Genomic DNA, 22065 nt, shown 5'->3' on the forward strand with positions numbered 1-22065 from the left:
CGACCCACCATTACGTATATGCACCCTCTGCCCCGGCACTGCAACCCTAACCCCCGTGAGCCTTGCCTGCACTGACCAAGCAGCTCCTATCCCGCACGGCTGGGCCCAGCTCTGGGCTCATGATGGGCTCACCCCACCCCTGCAGGAACTCCCTTCTGCCTCGGGCCAGGGGAAATGTGTGTTTGCTTAGGCAAAGGACCCATGATGGGTTAATCCGGCCCTAGATGTGGTGACCCACTTAGAACCTTCCTGCGACCCATCATTTGGGCAACACTTGTCTAGGGGATAGAGCAGACGGTCACAAAAGTCAGGACTCCTGGGTTCTATTCGCACTGACTCCCTGTCCCCATCTGTGAAAAGGGGCATCATGACACTGAGCTGTACCTGCCTCGCAGGATGGATGAGTCCATAACACTCAGTACTTTAGAAACAGTATGTCCCAGGTAGGGCGGCTCCCTCTGGAGCCCCCTCGTCTCTGCAGGCTTCTTTAGCGCTGCTTCACTGCACCTGAATGGGCTCCCATCCCCTTTGTATGGACAAACAAGAGCCCTGTCTGTGTCTGGCTGCGTCGCTCTCCGTCGCCTCGTGCTGCTTCTCTCGCCTCCAGACTCTTGCGTGCAGGCTCGTGGGACAGAAGGGGCATTGTTTGCATTGTTCGAGAGTTAAGGTTTCACTCTGGCTTTGGGTTTAATGACTCCTGACAGTCTCCCCACCACCAGGCTATGGGGAACACCTCTAGGTTTAGGGGACAAGGGAGACTGGGTGTGGGTCATGCTAGGTAAGTTAAGAGACAGTTAAACCGTGTCATTCCACTTCCTGTGCAAGGCTCTTTTCTTTCTTCCTCTTTCTCTCTCTGGCTGTCTCTTTTTTTTTTACATGTTCTTTCTCTTCACAGATCTTTCTTTTGGCTCCCACCAGCAGCACATCAGTGGGATTTCCCTTGAAATCCAGGAATAACTAACTGGCTATTACCCTCTTTCTTCTCTATCTGGCCTATTCTCTTGTCTTTCCCTTTGTGCTCCCATCTCTGTCCACAGCTGGGTTCCTGGCCCTTGGGTTTCTCTTGTAGCAATAGAGACATCACCAGGAAGCTCTCCATGGAAATAAGAGGCAGTCTTGGGTCTGGGTGGGTGGCAGAATATCTGGAACCCTGACTGGTCCCTTGTCTCAGAGCTGGGAAGTGCCTCAATCCAGGGCATCAATTTCCAGCTTCCAGGAGAAACCAGCACATAAAGGTCAGTGAGCGCTGGGGTCTGGATTCGCCTCACTGCACGGATTCCATGCATTGCTGGTTTTCCTCACCCACCTGCTTTCTCTCCCTCTTATCGGGCTCTGGCACTGATTTAGGAGCTCTCTCTCCTTCTGCCAACTGGCCCTGGTTTGACAGCAAGGCAGAGCAAGTTTGTCATGAAAGAGCCTGGCATCCGAGTACAGGCAGGGTCCAGACCTGAATCATTTCCTCTCCCAGAGCAGGGACAGCAGCTAGTCCAGGCACAACGGGACCAGAGAGACGAAGGTGAAGATTGAAAAGAAATGGAGGGGCCTGAACTGAGGCTCCTTGGCTCCAATTAGATACATGGCTGTGTGCAACTGCTATGCCCACAGGACCTTCTGGTACCTGGCATTTCTGAAAATCAGGCCTTGCTTATCTAGGTGCCAAAATATCGACCAGGGCACCCCATTTTAGACCCCCTATTTTTGAAAATCTTGGCTGAATTTCCAGTCCCTCAGCAGAAGATGGTCTACTGAGGTCTGTGGGGTGGAAAACATCAGGCCTGAATCACTGGAAACTCATCTTCCCCCCTTCCCTAACAGAGGGTTGTGCCTTTGGTCCCTTGATATGGCAGCATGTCTGGGAAAGGGGTTTGGCTCAATGAATGGGGAGTGTGCAGCATGGCCTAGTGGTTAGAGGACTGGACGAGGACTCAGGAGACTTGGTTCTATTTCCAACTCTACCACTGGCCTGCTGGGTGAGTTTGGGCAAAGTCTCATCCTTGCCCAGTGCCTCGGTTTTCCCATCTGTTCAGTGACCTCCTTTATAAAGTGCTTTGAGCTCTCCCAATGAAAAGTGCCAGATAAGAGCTAGGGATGATTATTTTTTCCGAGTGCCTGCAGTGGGTCATTCCAGATCAGTGGCCGAAGGTGGAAAGATGAAGTCTTTGAAGCTGTCATGGGAAACAGTTGATGGCTTTTTTGTGTATCCTTCTTCTGGGGGTTGGTTTATTGCTGTGGCTATTTTTGTGGTGGGGCCCAAAGATCAAAGCCCTGTTCTGCTCGGTGTTGACTGGGAGTCAGAGGGTCTTTTCCTGACTCGGGGAGGCAGTTTGACATACTGGTTAGAGAACTGACTTCCCACCCTTCAGTTCTCTGCACTACCACAGGCTGCCTGCAGGTCACTCAGCCTTTCTGTGCTGCAGTTCCCCAGGTATAAAGCAGGGATGATAATCCTTTCTTTGCCTCCTGTATTTCGATTGTAAGCTCTTCCGGGCAGGGACTTCATTACATGTACGTACGGCACCTAGTGGCCTCATAGTTCACCCTTATATCATGCTTTTTAGAGTGATCGCCCAGGAAATAATCACAGGCTGGTGCTGCCTTGGTAGGACTGGTCTTGCCATCCTCACGGCATGCTGGGGCCCTGATATTGGCTGGGAGGCCACTGGTGGTAGAGGTCACTTGGCTGTGGATGCAGCTGTCATACAGAGAAAATACTCTGTGTGGCCACGGGCAAGCCCCTTTGCCACCCTGTGCCTCCGTTTCCCCATCTGTAAAATGGGGATAACGTTGCTGACCCTCCCCACATGAAGCATGTTGAGATAGCGAGGTGGCGGGCACGCCCCAACAGTGCTGCCATTAGAGCCGGGGCCCTCGGGCTTGACTTAATCCTGTTGCAGCCTTTGCTATGGTCCAACCCATCCCGTTTCTCTCAGGAGAAGCTGTGACCCGCCCCACACGAGCGCCATGGCGTCGCGCATCGGCCTGCGGATGCAGCTTATGCGGGAGCAAGCGCAGCAGGAGGAGCAGAGGGAGCGGCTGCAGCAGCAGGCGGTGATGCATTACATGCAGCAGCAGATGCCGCTGGCCCCCACGCCTGCCATCAACACTCCAGTCCAATTCCAGTCTGCGCCGTCCGTGCCGGGAGAGGTCTTAAAGGTACAGTGCAGATTAGTTTGTTTCCTTCTCTCCTTGGGGAGTGCGGGGGGATGGAGGGGGAGTCTTGGTCGTGTTGAGAGCTCTAATAGTTTTTCCCTGCCTGGGGTGTGTGTGGATTTTTAGGTTCAGTCGTACCTGGAGAACCCCACCACGTATCATCTGCAGAAGTCACGGGACAAGAAGGTCCAGGAGTATATCTCTGAAACCTACGGGAACAAGTTTGCTTCTCACATCAGCCCCGTCCTGCACTCTCCAAAGCCTCCCCCAGCTGCCTCCCCGGGCGTCCGGCCCGGCCATGTCATGTCCTCTTCAGCTGGCAACAGCGCTCCCAACAGCCCCATGGCCATGCTCAACATCAGCTCCAACCCGGAGAGGGAGGTAAGGAAATTGCTTGGCTTTATAGAGCAGCAGGATGGAATAGGGGAGAGGAAGTGAAGGATTTAAAAGTGGCATGTGATCAGGATCTCTCCAGTCCTGGCTTCTCTCAGCAGGAGGCGCTATAAGGAGCAGAGCGGAGAGCTGGGATTTCCCAGCAGGAGGCACGGTGGGACATAGGATATAAATATTTAGCTAGATGTAGCGCATTTCATGGACAAGGCAGCTCATAGCATCAGAAATGAAACCATGGAACTGAGGAAACCCTCAGCTGTCTTGTTTTTGCCCAGTGACCCTGCATCTCCAGCCATGTGCTTTGTCAGAATGCAACTTTCTCTTCCAGATAGACGAGGTCATTGATGACATCATGCGTCTGGATGATGTTTTGGGCTATATTAACCCGGAAATGCACATGCCCAACACCGTGAGTGTCTCTGATTGACTTCTGGCCTGTTATCCTGACTGTGGAGGGCGGGGAGGAGCCTGCATTTGACATGTGCTGGCCAGGGAACTATTAGAGTATATGTGCTCGAGGGTATGGGGAGACTGAGCTCTTCCAGCAAAGGGTAGCTGCAGGGAGAGGGTGACTGTGCTACCCGTACCCTCTGGGCTGGATTGTCCGTGGCTCTCCGCCCCTTCCATTGATGGCCGAGAGCCAGGGTAACCGCTGTACGCTAGTGCGGTCTAGCCTCGGGGCTGTGGGGAGCAGAGTGTAAGCTAGAGCAGCTACTGAGGCTGCTCTAACTCACACTGGGGGTCAGACAGGCTTTTGGCTGGCCTCAAAATATAGGGAGGCTCACTGGAGGCATGAAGCCACCTTTACCACCCTGCCCCCTCGATTCCTGCCCTGAGCGGAGTTCGGCTGGAACTGAGAAGCTGGCAACTGGGGTGTCCCTGCATTGATTGTTGCTACTGACTGTCAAGGCCGCAACCTGGGATTTTGCTGCACGCTCTCCGTATGTCAGCCCAGCACCCAGCAGGCAGTGGGAAATCATGCGTCATGGTGTGTACAAACTGGCTGAGCCTCTCTCCCCCTGCCCAGCCCCTAGAGTTGTAGTGATTATTATTGCTTAGTAAGTCAGCAGCCAGTGCTAGTCTGAGCTGGCTGCAGCCTGACCTAGAGACTGTAAACATCGGGTTGGCATTGCTGTGTGTGGGCTGGGGGAGGGGAAAGCAGTGCAATAGTACGACTGACTGCTATGAGACTCCACGAGCCCTTTCCTTAGGCTTCTGCTTTTAAATGAGCCCCAAAGGGCTGGGAGGGCGTAAGAGATCCGTGACTGTCCCCCATTGTGCGAACTCAGCAGGGTTTGAGGCCTGAACTCCCAGCACAGGCTGCTATCACTTGAACTTTTGGCCTGACTGTGAGGATTGCAATCTGGTGGTTAGAGCAGGGGAATTGGGAGTCTTGGTTTCAGTTCTTGATTCAGCCACTGCACGTCCATGAGCAAGTCCATTTACCTCTGTGTTGCCATCTGTAAAATAGGGCTAAGGATATCTAACTCCCAGGGTGCATGGTGAGGCTTTCTTGATAGTGCTTTGAGATTCTGTCATTGGATGGAAGGCACCATAGCAAGGTGAAGATTGATTGATTGATTTTTAACACCCTCCTCCCTTTCCATCACTTAGCGTCCCACCGTGAGAACGTATCATGCGGCAAGGAGGCTACTTAGCGCTTTGTCAATGTTTATAGCTGGGATTTTCAGTGGGGCTTAGAGTTAGAGCTGGGAGTTAGAGCCTAGCGCCCAGTGAAAGTCAATTCCTCCCTTAGAAAATTTCAGCTTGAGGGATTCAGTGTCCAAGCCATCACTGCCCTGCCCCTCGTGAATTAGGTCAGTAGCCTTGTCCTCATTTTGCACATAGGGAAACTGAGGCACAGAGCGGTGAAGTGACTCACCTAAGGTCCCACAGAGAGTCAGTGGCAGAGCAGGGGAGTAGAAACCAGCAGTTTCCAGCTCCCAGTTGCATGCTCAGCCCCTAGATTGTGGTGCCCTTCATGCCAGGCCTTGTGATTTGGAATCTTACCGGAGAGCCAGCCCTGAGCCAGCTTCTAGCTCCCTGATCCCATCTCCCGCTCCTCCTCCTCCTGGATGAGAACCATACTAATCATGTGCTCCCTTGTTTTTCAGCTTCCAATGTCCAGCAGTCACATGAATGTATATAGTGGTGACCCCCAGCTGACGGCCTCCCTGGTGGCTGTCACCAGCAGTTCATGCCCTGCCGACCTCACTCAGAAGAGAGACCTGACAGGTAACGCATGTGAGTTCTGACTGCAGCTTATGTGTGTGTCCGTGTCTGTCAGGTCGGGCCAAATCCTGCGTCAATGCTCGTGCCACTGATGGTAGCGAGGGTTACGCGGGGTGCGGGTCAAACAGAATCCTGCCCGCTCTGTTTGACGTTACGTACTGAGTGATGCTGGGAGAGGTGGGGAGAAAACACAGCTTTGTAACAAGCGTGGTGTGACCTCTTGGGTCTTTCTTGTAGATGCCGAGAGTCGTGCCTTGGCTAAAGAGCGTCAGAAGAAGGACAATCACAACCTGAGTGAGTGGATGTTTCATTCTAGCTGTACGGCTGGGTCTCCTGCCCTAGTTCCCTTCAGCCCAACCCCCATTCTTTTCCTGGAGGCACCTCTGTCTGTATCGCTGGTTTCCCTTTCACTCTGCCTTCGTCCTGCTCATCTGTCTGAACAGCCCTTCCACCTCGCACCTCTTGTGCATGGCATACAGGGATCCCCGCAGCATCTCCGAGCAGGGCTCCACCTAACCCAGTATCCTGGCTGACAATGGCCAGTCCCAGATGCTTCAGAGGAAAGTACAAGAAACCTCATTATTGTGATTATTTTATTTTTATTGCAGTAGTGCCTCAGGTCCCTAGTCATGGACCAAGCCCCCATTGTGCTAGGGGCTGTACATACAGAACAAAGAGACAGTTCTTGCCACAAAGGTCTTACAATCGAAGTAAGATCAGACAGTATCTTCTGGACAGTTATGGGATAACCTGTTCAGGGGGAAGTTTCTTCATGAGCACTGTCAGGCCCTCACCACTGGCTTGCGGCCTGAAATATGAGGGTTTGTATCCCGTAGATATTGGTACCATGTCTAATGTAACTGTAATGTTCTCTTTCTCCATCAAAATGTCTCATCCTTTGTTTGAATAGTGCTAAGCTCTTGGTCTCAATAACTTCCTATGCTAAAGAGCATCCTAAGTCTCTCCCACCCCACCTCCGAGCCCCCTTGTCATACCCAGTACCTCTACCTCCTATGACACCGCAAGCTACCCTCAACCACTTCTCTCCCATCCAGTGTGGCTCTACACTATCCCACCTTTCCCAACACCTCTTGCAACCCACCCTCCTCTCTAAACTGTCCCTCGCCCACTGAATGTTTCGCCATCTAGACCTTTGCCACCCCACCTCCGACTGCCCTGGGCCTGTGAAGTCGATCACATGTAAACTGCAGTCCTCCAGAATTGAAGGATGTATGTTTGGGTGACAAGGACAGGCTAGCTTCTGAATGGCTCTCCTAGTCCCTCAGTCCAAAGCTGGGTAAGGAGAACAAGGGATGAGAATCTCTCTGGGGAACTCGATGATTTCCATAATCCAGGCTGGGGACAGTGGGGGCTGAGAGTGGTACAGGCTTCAGAGAGTTGAGGCAGGTCCCAAATTCCTAAACGTGGGTCAGTTTCCAACTCTCTCTTTCCCTTCCCTCTCTTTAGTTGAGAGAAGACGAAGGTTTAACATCAACGATCGCATCAAAGAACTTGGAATGCTGATCCCAAAAGCCAATGATCTGTAAGTATCTCTGCAAGCGGTACAAGTCGCCTTGTCTTAGATATCCCACGTGGATTTGACGGTGCGTGGCAGAGGAATTGTTAAGGATGGTCCAAATGGTGTGGCCCTGGGGGATGAACCTTATTCTGTAGATCAGGAGAAAACTTCCTAATTGCAACTGTTGAGTGTTCGTCCCAGAGAAACAGTGGGAGTCCCGTTGTTTGACCTGTAAAACTTGACTGGACAAGGGACCTGAGAATTTACTGTGGAGATCAAGCCTGCTCTGGCCAGGGATGGACTAGATGTAGATGATTGTCTGCTGTTTCCTAGTAACAGGTTGTTCCAGTGCTGAGCCAGATTCTGTTTCACACATTGAAAATTCTCATTCCTTCATCTGATCTTCCAGCTGGGCAACTGCTTTGATACTGGCCGGTCGGGTGTCAGTGTCTGGTCCCACATCGGATTCCCTAGGAGTCTGGTGCTTGGTGTTTTCAGAGGCTGGGATAATGGCGTGTGTGTATTGACCCAGGCCAGTGCCAGTCCCTACATGAGTGTGTCCAGGAGGTAATTCAGGGCATTCCATTTGCAGAGAGGCATTTCAGTACAGCAATGCTCGTTAGAACTTGTCCGGGCCTTGGAGTTGGTTAGAAGGAGCTAACAGCACAGATTGTAATGACTTCTCCCATGTTGTACCCTAGAGATGTTCGCTGGAACAAAGGGACGATCCTGAAGGCCTCGGTTGATTACATCAGGAGGATGCAGAAGGACCTGCAGAGGTCGCGGGATCTGGAGAATCACTCTCGGCGTCTGGAAATGACGAATAAGCAGTTATTGATCCGTATCCAGGTGGGTTCCCATCTTCCCCCTGTCCCTCCATTCTAACCCAGCCCGAGGATGCATCCACGCTGTAATAAGAGACCCATGACACGGCCGTGGGTCACCTGGGTCAGTTGACTTGGGCTCACGTGGCTAGAGCTGCATGCTAAAAATTGCAGTGTAGCCATGCAGTCTTGGGCTCTGAAACCCTGTGCAGGAAAGGGCATTGGAGGGCAGGCTCCAGCCTGACCTACACTGCTATCTTTAGCTCCGCGAGTCTGATGCCGTTGACCCGGACTCTGAGACTAGGTGCCACAGGTTTTGGGTTTTTTTCTTGGTGTAGACGTACCTTAAAACACCTTTAGGGGCTCAAATCTTGTTCCTGCCCCTTCACAGGGGGTCTGGGCAAGATTCTGTTCTCCCTTAAGGCTGTGAAATTAGAGCATCTTCATTGACCTAAATGGAGTCCGTCCAGACTCACCCTGGCATCACCTGAGATTCGTTTCTGCCCCTTTGAGATGCTCCATGCACACACTGAGCCAAAGCTAGTGAGTCACTGGCTAGGTTCCCACTGACTTCAGTGGGCTTTGCATCGGGCCCCTAGCAATGCTGTTTGCACAGCTTATTTATTGCAGACATGCAGGTCCTTTAGGGGCCTGCTCCTGCCTACCCTCTTCCTCACCTGGGCCATTTCCATTGACTTGTGAGTGCTGCTTTGCAGATCAGGCCCTTCGCTTGCAGCTGACCGGTTCCCACCAGTGGCAGGGACGAGCTAGTTTGGGAGTGCTTCCATTCAAAACAAGGAACACTTGCAACTCTTGGCGTTCGCGTGGGAGCCAGGCTTGCTGTGTTTGTAGCTGTCCCTGCTGTGGGGAGGCCTGTGCTTCCCAGGCTGTGGCACTTGGGCTAACGCTTTCAAACCTATTTGCTAATGGCAGGCTCCAAATCCATCTCTGGGCACCTAAAGAGAGGTTTTTAGGAGCCTCAGTGTGGATTTAGGAGGCTCACTAGGCCACCAGGTTTGGAAAGATTGACCTAGGGTTTATGGTACCTGGTGCTACCTGGATAGGGATGCTGACGCCAGCTTTAGCCAGGGATTTCATGTAGGTTAGCGAGCAGCCTGCTTGCACTAAAGCACTGAGCCTGCAATGTCCGCCTCACCTTATCCTTGGGTCGCTGATCACTGGAATTCAGCCTACGAAATAGAAAACCTGGCAGGGACTGGGGACTTTATGGATTAAAGTTTGAAGTGCTGTTTTCTTCTTTGCCTCTTCCTCCTTCTTTATTTCCCTGGGCATCTCCTCTCTTTGTGTAGTTTGCTATCTTTCTCTTCCGCTGTCTCTCTTGGAATCTCTTCACCCCTCTCCCAAGGTCCCTGTCTGTCTGCCTTTTCCATCTGGCCTTGTCACCAGTTCAGTCCCTTGAGAAGGATGTTCGAAAGCTGGAGCTGCTCGAGGATTTGAAATGAGCCGTGCTTAGTGGTCATGGGGAGAGGTGGGAGTAACCACAAAAATGCTGTTAGGGGTTCTGGGAGCCGTGGGTCTTATTTGCTGTACTTGGAGTGGGTGGCGGCCAGGGCCAAGGTGGTCAAAAGTGCCTGACTTAAGACATCTGAAACAGTCCTGATTTTCAGAGGGGCAGGTGCTCAGCCCTGTCTGAAAATCAGGCCCCTTGAAGGCATCTCAAGTTGGGGGCCCAAAATCACCAGTCGCTTCGGACAGTCTTGGCCTGTAGCGTCTGCACTTTGTCAACCCTCTGGTCCTTAACATGACAATGGTGCCTTTCACCCATTGTTTCTGGCTGCTGGATTGTGTCAGTTCAGCTTTCAGGCTGGGGGAGGGTTCCCCACAGAGCAGTTAGTGGGGCGAGACCATCTTGGCTCCCTCCTGCTCCCTGTTACGGTGTTGTTGGTGCCCCTCGTAAGGACTCCTGGTTTGTGTGCTCTGTCCTACAGGAGTTGGAGATGCAGGCGCGCCTCCATGGGCTGCCTGCCGCCTCGCCCTCCGGCGTGAACGTGGCAGAACTAGTTCAGCAGGTCGTGAAGCAAGAAGCGACCGGAGAGGACGGGTCGATGGAGCCTCAGCAGCCCCAGCTACCTCCAGACCAGGAGACGCAGCAACAGCTGCCGTTGCTACCTCCGTCTCCCTACCAGCTGGACTTTACCCACGGCCTGAGCTTTGACGATGGCTCCAGAGGGTTCCGCGACCAGCTGGACCCCAGCCACAATGTCTCTTTCCCCTCTTTATCCAAGAAGGAGCTGGACTTGATGCTGATGGAGGACACCATGTTACCTCTGGCTTCTGACCCCTTGTTCTCCGCCATGTCCCCTGAGGCCTCCAAGGCCAGCAGTCGCAGGAGCAGCTTCAGCATGGAGGATGCTGACATGCTGTGACAACGAGCCGTTCGCAGCCTGGGGGAAAGGACGAGGAGTGAGGCTTGTCTGTGAAGACACACATCCCCCCCCCGCCCCCACCCACGAGGACCCCAACCCACACTTGAGCCTACATAGAAATACATTTCTCTATGCAAGCGTTGTCACAGTCACTGGGAAAGTCAGACCCTTGTTGCTATAACTTGATCTGCAAACTTTCTTGCTTTGCCATGAACTGAGCGGAGCTCCCTGGCTTGGAATGACCCTAGATTTACAGCCCAGCTGCCTTGCCTTTCAGCTAAGCTTCCCACAAGCCGCACGCAGTGCAGGAGTGGAGGCTGGAAGCCAGGCCATCAGGTATGAGAAGGAGCCTTCAAGTCCCAGCGGAGGCTAACGGGGGGCTTGTCGCTCAGAGCGCCTTGCTGCAAATGTGCATTCAGCCAAGCTTCACCACGTGAACCCACGTTCCCTCAAAGTCTTCCCCAGCCCTGGCGCTATTGCTCTGAAGACGTCGGCAGAGGCTGCCTTGTACCATGTTCCCGCATTAGGCTTCCCCTTCCCTTTCCGGGCAGGGATGTGCAGCTTTCCCAAGGGAGGGTGTGGTGTCCCTAGTCGTCATGGAGTAGGGGAGGTGTGTTTCTCAAGGCTCATTGGGTAAGAAGGCTGCAGGGGGGAAGAGGAGGAGGAGGGCAATCTGAACAAATTATTTAGTGATACCAGAGGGACACTTTCAAAGCTGGGAGCAGGAGTGGGATGCAACAGCCTCATTTATTTGTCACTGGGGTTTGTAAAGGCACCGGCTTTGAGAGTGGAGCTACTGAGTCCCATTCAACTTCCGCCCCGTGAGAGATGGGACCGAGCCTCCAACTTCAGAAGTGGGTTCCTAACCCTCGAAAGCGTGTAGGGGGTTGGGATGCCGTTTTGGGCCCGTCTCTGCTTCCTCTCACTCTGTTCAGATGAATCCCAAAACTTCCAAGTGATATTTGGTCAAAACCATCAGTGTGCAACTAAACCCACACTGGTGTTTCCGGACACCAGCTTCTGGCTTTGCACCCTCGCTTTTTGGTGCTGGCCACTTTGCACTATTAAGCACTTGGGCGGCTTTTTCAAATGCACCTGAGGGTGACCAGAGAGCGAGTGTGAAAAATCAGGGTGGGGGGTAATGGGCGCCTATATAAGACAGAGCCCCGAATATCAGGACTGTCCCTATAAAATCAGGACATCGGGTCAACCTCGCCGGAGCGAGCCTCCCAGCCGAGGCCGACGTGCTAGCTGGGCTCACGCTAGCAGGGGCTGAGAACAGTAGTGTGCTGGCTGCATCGCCACCCAGGGGTTGAGATGAGCTTGTACTCGTTGCTGCTTTACCGTGCCATTTACACTGGTTTTTAGTGCTCTAGCTGGGGCAGAGCGAGCACATGTTCGCACTCCCATCTGCACCCTAGACGTGCCCTGAGTGACTTGTGACTACCGAGTATCGCGTTGGGCTAAATCTGAACCTGAGACCTGGAGGCATGTGTGTGTGGGAACCTCCACTATGAACCACACCTGGAAAGGGGGGTTTGAATGCACCTCTGTACACTGAAACCTCCAAGTTGGGACCCTCACACCCAGCATCCCCAGTGCCTGAACCTAGCAAATCAAGCTCATGGAAGGCACCCTAAATAACTGATTCAGTTATCATCAGGGTGAGCTTAGATCCCGTCTTCCGTTAAAACACTCAGTGGGCCAAATCCTGGCAGGCTTTGAGTGCCCTCTGCTCCCAGTGAAATAAGTGAAAGACCTGACTGAGTTGTTTTCTTTCTCAGTCTTTACTCAGGCAAGCCACCCATTGGGGCCAGTGGGAGGCTTTGCCTGAGTTAAGGGGCCTCTGGGTTTGGCTCAGCGTGTTCAGTGTCATCACGAACGTGTGGAAGATGGCCACACGAGGTCAAGTGATCTGGATCCAAACGCTTTCTGCTGAAACATCCATGGGAGGGAATTTTTCTGCCCTTTAAAGAGCACAAACCCAGCCATGGATAGAAGCTGGGAGAAGTTACGTGGGGTGTGGGGGGAGGGATGGAGGGGGAATCTGAGTTTACGGCTCAGTGAGCTTGGCTCTGAAGAGGAGGAGAACAAGGTCTCTGTTCTACAGGGTTCTCCGGCAGCACCGAGGAGCTCAGTGATATGGGGAAACTGGTGTTCTAAATCTCTCGTGTAGGTGCTCCTCCAACCCATGCCACCCTGTCTTGAGGTTGATCCCAGAACCAATATCCATTTGACGAGGAACTGCCAGGGAACATTAAAAACAACTTCTTCCCTCCAACAAGTCCCTTTTCGACTTCCTGTGTCTTCATATTCAGGTTGGAATCTCTCTTACTGGGCATGGTGTCCTAGAAACCACGGAAATTAGCGCTGCCGAGCTCAAAAGGAAACAGCGAGGAGTTATACTGTTTCGGCAAAGGGCTGTTCTGTGTCCTCATTGTGGCTCCGTCTTCCCCCTCGCCCCCAGTTGCTTTCATGTCTGCTTCCATGTTTCTGGCAACGCAAGCTATGTTCTTGCTGATTGGAAGAGGATATTTCCATCCCTGACCAAAACAAGGTTTGGTCCATTAAGAGAATGGAATCGAGAACTCCTTCAAAATGACCAGCACTGGCTCCTGACCCCATTCGTGTCGTCATAATTCGGAGCTGGGGCTTTTCAGACAGAAGGCAAATCAATCTTTATACCGTGTCTTTTGGATCCTTAATATAAACCTGTATCTGGGCCCACGCGTAGAGACTGGGTAACAGGGCAGCCACCCTGGTGTGAAGCAGGAGGATGATTGTACATTGGTAATGATTGCCAGAATCTTAGCCAGGGCTCTTTAGCTTCTAAGAGTCCATCCCCGCCGCCCCCCCCCCCCCCCCAAAGAGTTTCTTTGCACAGCTTTGTAGCTGAATTGTTTTCTGCTTTCTCAGTGCTGTTGATGTCGGCACAGCCACAAGGGGAATTGGGGTGGGGAAGAGGAGGAGGTGGTGGGGGGGGGAGAAGATCACTTGTATTTAAAAGAAAAGACAACAGTATTCTACAGTAAGAGCCTAAGGGGCACGTGGGGAAGATGGGGAAATCTTTAATAATGATTAGGGTTGTCAAGCGATTAAAAAAATTTAACAGCATAATTAATCATGCAATTAATTGCACTGTTAAACAATAACAGAATACCGTTTCTTTAAATATTTGTGGATGTTTTCAACATTTTCAAATATATTGATTTGGATTACCACACAGAATACAAAGTGTACAGTGCTCACTTGATATTTATTTTTGATTACAGATGTTTGCACTGTAAAAAACAAATAGTATTTTTCAATTCACCTAATACAAATACTGTAGTGCAATCTCTTTATCATGAAAGTTGAACTTACAAATATATAATTATGCACAAAAAATACCCTGCATTCAAAAATAAAACAATGTGAAACTTTAGTTTAGAGCAGAGGTGGGCAAACTACGGCCCGCGGGCCACAACCGGCCCGCGGGACCCTCCTGCCTGGCCCCTGAGATCCTGGCCCGGGAGGCTGGCCCCCAACCCCTCCCCTGCTGTTCCCCCTCACCCACAGCCTCAGCTCACTGCGCTGCCGGTGCAATGCTCAGGGCGGCGGGACTGCGAGGTCTTTCCGGGTAGCGCAGCTGCAGAGCTGGGGCCTGACCTGGTGTTTTGTGCTGCACGGTGGCGTGGCTGGCTCCAGTCGGGTGGCACAGCTGCTTGTCCTGGGGCTCGGGGTGGTGCGGCTGTAGCGCTGCCAGCCATCGGCGCTCCAGGCAGCGTGGTCGGGGGCAGGGAGCAGAGGGGGTTGGATAAAGAGCAGGGGAGGTCGGGGCGGTCAGAGGGTGGGGAACAGTGGGGTTGAACGGGGGCAGGAGTCCCGGGGGGTCAGTCAGGAATGAGAGGAGGGGTTGGATGGGGCTGTGGAGGGCAGTCAGGGGACAGGGAGGGGTGGATGGGGCAGGGGTCCCAGAGTGGGGCCATCAGGGAACAGGGGGGTTGGATAGGGGGCAGGGGCCGGGCCACACCTGGCTGTTTGGGGAGGCACAGTCTCCCCTAACTGGCCCTCCATACAATTTCGGAAACCCGATGTGGCCCTCAGGCCAAAAAGTTTGCCGCCCCTGGTTTAGAGCCTACAAGTCCAATCAGTCCTATTTCTTGTTCAGCCAGTGGCTCAGACAAACAAGTTTGTTTACATTTGCAGAAGATAATGCTGCCTGCTTCTTGTTGACAATGTCACCTGAAAGTGAGAACACGCATTTGCATGGCACTGTTGTAGCCAGCGTCGCAAGATATTTACATGCCAGATGTGCTAAAGATTCACATGTCCCTTGATGCTTCAACCACCGTTCCAGAGGACATGCATCCATGCTGATGACGGGTTCTGCTTGATAACGATCCAAAGCAGTGCGGACCGACGCATGTTCATTTTCATCATCTGAGTCAGATGCCACTAGCAGAAGGTTGATTTTCTTTTTTGGTGTTTTGGGTTCTGTAGTTTCCACATCAGAGTGTTGCTGTTTTAAGACTTCTGAAAACATGCTCCACACCTCCATCCCTCTCAGATTTTAGAAGGCACTTCAGATTCTTTAATCTAGGATCAAGTGCTGTAGCTATCTTTAGAAATTTCACATTGGTATCTTCTTTGTATTTTGTCAAATTTGCAGTGAAAGTGTTGTGGGCAGCAATATCTCCCGTACATGTTAACAAACTTGTTTTGCTTAGTGATTGGCTGAACGAGAAGTAGGAGTGAGTGGATTTGTAGGCTCTAAAGTTTTACACTGTTTTTGAGTGCAGTTATGTAATCAAAAAAACTACATTTGAAAGTTGCACTTCCACGATAGAGATTGCACTACAGCATTTGTATGAGATGAATTGAAAAATATTATTTCTTTTATCATTCTTACAGTGCAAATATTTGTAATACAAATAATATGAAATGAGCACTGTACATTTTACATTTTGCACTGTAATTGAAATCGATATATTTGAAAATGTAGAAAAACATCCAAAAATATTTAATACATTTCAGTTAGTATTCTATTGTTTAAGAGTGCGATTAATTTTTTTGAGTTAATTGCATGAGTTAATGGCAATTAATTGACAGCTCTAGTAATGATACTACATTATACCCCAGTAACTGCCCTAAGTATTGCAGGAAGGCTACGGCAAATGGTAGTGTTTGGGGCCATTACTGGAGAATGATGTAATATCTTTCTTTTATTAGTAATGTCTGGATCCCAATCCTCAAAGTTCAGGAGTGCTGAGGTCCAGGCTGTATAGATCAGGCCCCATCTCCAGCCCTGATTCTGCACTGAGAGCTGCGCAGGTGGGACCCCTGCGCGCACACACACACCACCCCCTTGAACTTCAAACCCTGGGGACTGGTGCTGGGCCAGGACCTAAAATCATAAGGGAAAACTCAACCTGCCAACTCCCTGAGAAGGAAAGAGCTCGTGAATTGGATCGTAGGGTGCTGAGTGTGAACGTGACCATAGGGTACAGCTCTGGGGCAAGCGCGAGTCTGTGATGGGAGTGAGATGATCTCCAGGGTGTAGGCAGCTCCCCAGCTGACAATGAGAAGTGCCAGTAGGAAGTGACATTTGCATGTGATGGTAAAGAAAGCGAGTGAGAGAAAGTGGGGGAGAGAGGGCAGCACCTCTTTCCCCTTTTGAGATGGGCGATCCCCAGCCCCTGGCAGTCAGGAGAGTCAGTGAAGAACAGGGGAAAGGGACGTCCCTAGCCTATGTTCCCTTTCCCGTATATTTGGTAGCAGGAGAGGGAACGACTAACCACTGCCCCGAGATAGCCGTCCAGCAAGGGGAGCTCTTGCAAATGTCAGTGGCATAAATGCAGGGTCTCGGGGGGGAGGTGAGCGGCCAGGATTTTCTGTGGCTCTTTCAGTGAGTGGGGGCTGCAGGATGAGCGATGGGAGTGTCCGTTTTGCCACGTTAAACCAAGGCGTGGGCTGCCTCCAAGTGACCATTATTATGTGCCTATGAACAGGAGTAGTCCTTCAGAGCAGGGCCCCTGGAGCCCTATAGACTTGTGTTAAGTGCCTGTGGCTATTCATCCTCCAATACAGCCATTATAGACTCTGTTATGCAACACAAGTGTCTGTGTGGACGCACTGTGTCCCTGTACACATTTGAACAGTCACCCGGAGGGTCTTGTGGACTTCTGCTAAGTGCCTGCAGGCAGGCAGCATGCATCCTTGTAGAACCTGTAGAACCTTATAGATCCATGTTAAGTGCCTATGGATACATGGCTTGTCTGCAGAGCCTCACACATGTAGACCTGCAGGATGTAGGCTAAAAATCCAGCAGATACTGGAATTGGTGCATGGTCCGAGCCAGTCTAGGAAGAGCTGGTGACGTTCTCACCAGTGAGCTAGGGTAAGGTTCCAGGAAAGGCGGGTGGGAAGCTGTGCCCAGTGGGATGAGAGTCAGATTCTTGGAAGTCCTGGTGGAACTTAGCCAGTGGGCCGAGAGGAACGTACCTAGACAGGCCTAGTGTGCTTTGTTGCTCAGACGTTCTCATAAGGAGAGTCCCTTAGAGGAAAATAAAACTGCCTGGTTTGAATCCAAAGCTCTTTCTGAACCCACAGCAGGTTGATTCTGTGTTATAACTGTGCACTATTCGCGGCATGCTTCAGCAGACACAGGATGCAGTATATCGTGTGCATTATGCCGTGTGCTTGAGTGGCTTCAGGACACGGTATGTACTAGGGATGGGCATATATGTAACCTTCACTTAAGATGTCAGCTTGAATCACTTGGCTTTTTTGTTCTTGAGGTCTGAAACCGTGGCATGCCTTTACGCTTCCTGTCTGTTGGTGGGTGGGACAGGAAGTGATGTCATCTAGTGGAAAGATTTTCCTGGTCTGTTGCAGCATCTGCAATCTGACCGAAGCCAAGATTTGTGTGGGAAGATCTGACATCATAAGATTTCTGATAGGATGCGGGCCCAACCATCTCAGAAAAGCATGTGAATTTGGGAGGGCAAAGCTTGGAAGCCATGTTTTGCAAAAGCGACTAGTGACTTTGGGTGCTGTATTTTCAGACAGTGCTGAGCACCCCACCCTCTGAAAATCAGGCCCCTTTAAGATGCCTTGAGTTGGGTACCCAGAATCACTGGTCACTTTGGAACATCTTAGCCAGACATTTCTTGAAGTGCTCCTCCTCAATAGTATATACCGTAGTGCGGCATGCTTCATGGACTGTGAGTTGCGGTGTGTGCTGTATGCAGAATGGGGTCAATGTCTGTCAGATACAGTATATACTGCGCTCGGCTCATGGCTATGGGATGCAGAACATGCCTCACCATTATCCCCTGCTCCAGCCAGCGTGAGAAGTGGGGTGCTCCCCATGCCATGAGAGAACAGTCGTGGATTTTTTTATCTTTTGTGTTTTGTTTTTTAATGCACTGTGCTCTGATTCAAAAATTTTACTACTGTTTTATAAATAAATGTACAAAAGAATGAACTGGAATGGGAAAAAAATCATTAAAATATATTTATTTACAGTGTATCCGTGTGTAGGGGTTTATTTGTGTGGGGCGAAGGACAGCAACCATGATGATCCCATGCATTTCCACAGTGGCTGTCATCCCAGAGATCTCAGTGGTTTATGAAAGCAAATCAGTATTACTTATCCTCATTTTACAGAGGGGGAAACTGAGGCACAGAGTAGGGAAGTGACTTGTCCAAGGTCACATGGGCCAGAATTTTCAGAAGGGTTCATATCCCATAATCTGGGACAGATTTTTCCAGAGAGTTCTGGTCACCAGATTTGGAGTCAGGAAGGAATTTTCCCCCCAAGTCAGATTGGCAGGAATCAGATTTTTTTCACCTTTCCCTGTGGCACAGGGTGTGACTTGTCTGCTGGGATCACCTGGGCATTTTTCACCTAGTCAGTTCCCTGACATTGCAGGGGTCTTGGGCACCTTGGTCTCTCGTCTCTGCCTGTTGCACCCAACAGTACAGTTGCCTGAGGACTAAAATGCTTTAGTTTACTTGAAGTCTTAGGGCTCAGCATAGGGGTATTAAGGGGAAACTGAATGGCCTGGGATATGTAGGAGGGTCAGACTAAATGGTTTGGCCTTAAACTCTATAATATTCTGTGAAACTATTTAGATGCCTAGATATGTAGCCAGGTTTTTGGAAGAGCTCTGCATGTGCTGAGTTTTTGAAAATCTGGCCATGAGTGTCACAAGGGGGAGTTGCTGTGGGCTAAAAATCTGTTTTTTAATTGGGTGCCCGAATGAGAGATGAGCTCTGCTGAAAGCCGGTCCCAGGAGTCAGTAGTTCTGGGACACTTTATGTGACCGGTGGATTTAGTGTTCGAATCCTGACTGCCATCAGCCACAGGTACTTTTGAGTTCAGTGGGATCAGGATCATCCCCTTCAATTTGTCCTTCCATTTGTCAGATGCTTTTTTACACACATCTCCTCCCATGCATGTTTTCTCAAATGATGCTACAGTCTTTATGCACGAATGTAACCCTGACATCCAAATATGCCTGGTGGTAGAGAAATCTGTATCCGTATCCATAATTCAGGATCATTTCCAGGATGTAATTTTTGCCCCTTGATGCTTGTCACTGAGAAAAACCGGATCCTTATTTATACAGGTGCACGATTATTGCATTTGAAACATACTGCACTTGTGACTTAGGAGCACAAGATGGTGCTGTTGGCACAGCTGTTCCAGAGCTTTACATTCCTCTGCAGGTTTTGATTTTGCAGCTGGAGCTCGCTAGCCTTCTGCAAAGAAATCAACGAGAGGAACTGGACTATAATTATTTCCCTTTGTCACGGGTGCTGAATAGTGACTGTCAGAAGCCCTGTAAAGACGCATCAAAACACCCAAATTTTGGGGGGAATTCAGACTATTTTGATTTATTTTTAAATGTTGTAGAATTTTGTTTGCAGTGGTGTTGCAGCCATGCTGGTCCCAGGATAGTAGAAAGACAAGGTGGGTGAAGTAATATCTTTGTATTGGGCCAACCTTGCTGGCGAAAGAGACAAGCTTTCCAGCCACGCTGACCAAACCCTCAACCCGCCTGGGAAGCAGGGCAGGGCTATTATATACAGTGTGCAGATGGGGAAATCGAGGCAGGCTCTGACTTGCCTCAGGTCAGGGAGTCTGCAGCAGAGACCCAGGCCTTGTGTCTGAGGCCAGTGCCCTTGCGAGGTAGCCATTCTCCCCCTGTAGTTGTTTGTGTCCCACTCTCTAAAGCACACTGGCTCTGTGGTGTTATCAGCTGCCACCCATCCTCAGTGGGTCAGTTTGGGAAGATCTCCGATACGCACATGCAGTGGGGGTGGCGTGCTAACTGAGAAAGGACCCCTGAATCCACGGTGTGTCCAGACTCTGGCACAATGAACGTGACAAGTCTGGCTGGACTCTGTTCTGCGGCATACTGGCAATGTACTCCTCTGGGTGATGGACGCATGCCATACGCTGTCCCTGCTGTGGTGTAGGGCCTGAGTCAGTGGCATACTGCCAGCCTGCCAGAGATGGAAGATAATCATCTCTCTCTACCTAAAGCACTTCAAGTAGCTGTTGAGCAAGGGACCCTTTCTAGTGCACTTGGGGGGAGGTGTGAGTCCCACCTTCAGCCTTGCTGTAATTCGCTGGTTGCAGCTCTCAATCTGAACATTTACGCTCTGCAGGTGGGATGCAGGGACTGGCCTCTGAATACATTCAGGGGTTCTCCCGCAGTGTGGTCAGGTTTCCCTGAGCGTTGGGGGTGTCTGAGAAATTAAGGATGAAGGGAGAGAGACAGCAATGCCAACATTTCCCTTGAATCTCTTGGGCTATGTCGACACTACGACCAACGGTGCGGTTCCCCTGCGTATGTCCACACCCTCAGCTGTCTCTCCGCGGCTGTACTGTGCTGCTATTTATGCTCACACAAGCTTGATGGGAGCTAACGTAGGCATACCTTGTAGGGTCAGTGTAGCCTTGGTGCTCATGCCCTAGAGCCATGACCCAAAGGGGCCTCTGTAGTGGTTAAAGGTGAGGTTGCGGAGGCAGGACTCCTGGGCTCCACTCTGAGCGCTGGGGAGGGACTAGAGCTTGAAACACACTGTTTTTATGGCTGCTTGTGGAAGGGAATGTGGTTTAGTGGATAGCTGGCCTTGGCCTTAGGCGCCCTGGGTTCTAGTCCTGGCTCTGCTGCGTGCCTCAGTTTCCCCTATCTGTAAAGTGGGGGTGCTGCTGACCTCCTTTGTCAAAGGCTTTGAGGTCGACTGATGGAATGTGTTATGGAAGAGCTGGGTGGAGCTTTTAGTGGTTGCAGCAGAGGGGTTGGGAGTCAGGACTCCTGGGTGCTGCAGACAGCTCCTGGCTGGAGCATGGTCTAGCCATTACAGTGAGGAGCTCGCAGTCAGGGTTCTCTGTCCAGCTATGCCGCTGTGTGGTCTTGGACCAGTCAATGAGACCAACAATGTTCATACTGGGTAGCGAAGGCTCGGCCCCTAAGCAAATGGCCTGGTTTTCAGAGGTGCTGAGCGCTAATGGCTCTCATCAGCTTGACACTGGTCGAAGATCAGAATTTGGCCGATTTAGTGCTAAGTGCAAATGAAGCTCCCCCGTGGCTGTGAGAAATCCAGCTTGGCCCACAGGGCTGCCGTGGGTGGAAAAGCAGAGTTTCCCCAGCCCCTCCAACCCCCCTTCCCACCAACCAGCCCATTGGGCCCATTCTGACGTCCTGCCCTGTGTCTGAGGGGCTGTGTGCCTGGGCCCGGTAACCATGGTGACACCTTGCTGCTGCAGGCCTCTGATTAGCAGTCCAGCTGGCTAATTAAACCCTCTGGGAAGGTGGGTGCATGTCTCACAAACAAGCCCGATCCTACCTGAGGAGCGGTGGCTGCGCCTGTTAGAGCCTGCAGAGAGGGCTGCCTTTGACTTCCACTGAGGAGCAGGTATTTTTTATTCCTATGTTATCATGCAGGGGCACAGAGTTCGAATTTGCCTCTCCCCACCCAGCCATCTCCCCTCAGTCAGGTTCCCTTAAAACTCCTCGAACTCCTGCATGTGCTGGAGATGGATTCAAGGGCCTCCCCTGAGTTGACCCAGCAGCCTCCTTTAGTGAGGCTCTTGCCAAGAGTGCCGTAGTCCCTTTGCTTCCATGGCTGGGGGAACGGGTCTACAGCTGGGGAACATGCCAGCCCTTCCAACCAGGCTGCAAAGTTTAGGAGCACAGGTGAGATGAAGCTGCCTCGTTCTGATCGGGTGATCTGAACAGCTGGAAGTTCACAGGAATGGTTCAGAGCCGGGCGTTTGGTTCCAACAAGAGGGGCCGTTTTACAAAATTTTCATCTGGATCTGGGTGCAGATGTCACGTGCTCTAAAGTTCAAGAGAGTTGGATCTGAGCCCATCTATCGGCAGAGGGAAGTGAGGAAACTAGCTTATTGGATCTTTTTCTCCAGGCTTTTTGGTTAAAACTGAGGGCCTGATCCAATACCCATTGCAATCAATGGGCCAGATCTCAAGTGCAATATTGATTTAATATCTCATTTGCCCTCTGTTAGGTGATTAGCTGCCAGAGCAGGGAGACAAGCTTGCTG

At 51.2% G+C, this 22065-nt stretch overlaps 1 protein-coding gene across 3 annotated transcripts in view; it reads left to right on the top strand.

Annotated features, from left to right (window-relative positions):
* Positions 1 to 18016, top strand: part of TFEB (transcription factor EB) — a 53700-nt gene extending 35684 nt beyond the window's left edge. For 2 of the 3 annotated variants that reach the window (XM_037885027.2, XM_037885026.2), the window contains exons 2-9: positions 2931 to 3153; positions 3277 to 3531; positions 3872 to 3952; positions 5658 to 5787; positions 6013 to 6069; positions 7243 to 7318; positions 7996 to 8143; positions 10068 to 18016. In XM_037885027.2, coding sequence (XP_037740955.1) covers positions 2962 to 3153; positions 3277 to 3531; positions 3872 to 3952; positions 5658 to 5787; positions 6013 to 6069; positions 7243 to 7318; positions 7996 to 8143; positions 10068 to 10505 — 1377 coding nt within the window. In that variant the 5' untranslated portion in view covers positions 2931 to 2961 and the 3' untranslated portion in view covers positions 10506 to 18016. Of the gene's footprint in view, positions 1 to 2930; positions 3154 to 3276; positions 3532 to 3871; positions 3953 to 5657; positions 5788 to 6012; positions 6070 to 7242; positions 7319 to 7995; positions 8144 to 10067 lie in introns of those variants that run through there. The other variant, XM_037885028.2, reaches the window with a different exon arrangement.
* Positions 18017 to 22065: the final 4049 nt, after the last annotated feature.

The sequence above is a fragment of the Chelonia mydas genome, chromosome 21, assembly GCF_015237465.2.
Source record: "Chelonia mydas isolate rCheMyd1 chromosome 21, rCheMyd1.pri.v2, whole genome shotgun sequence".
NCBI lineage: Eukaryota > Metazoa > Chordata > Testudines > Cheloniidae > Chelonia > Chelonia mydas.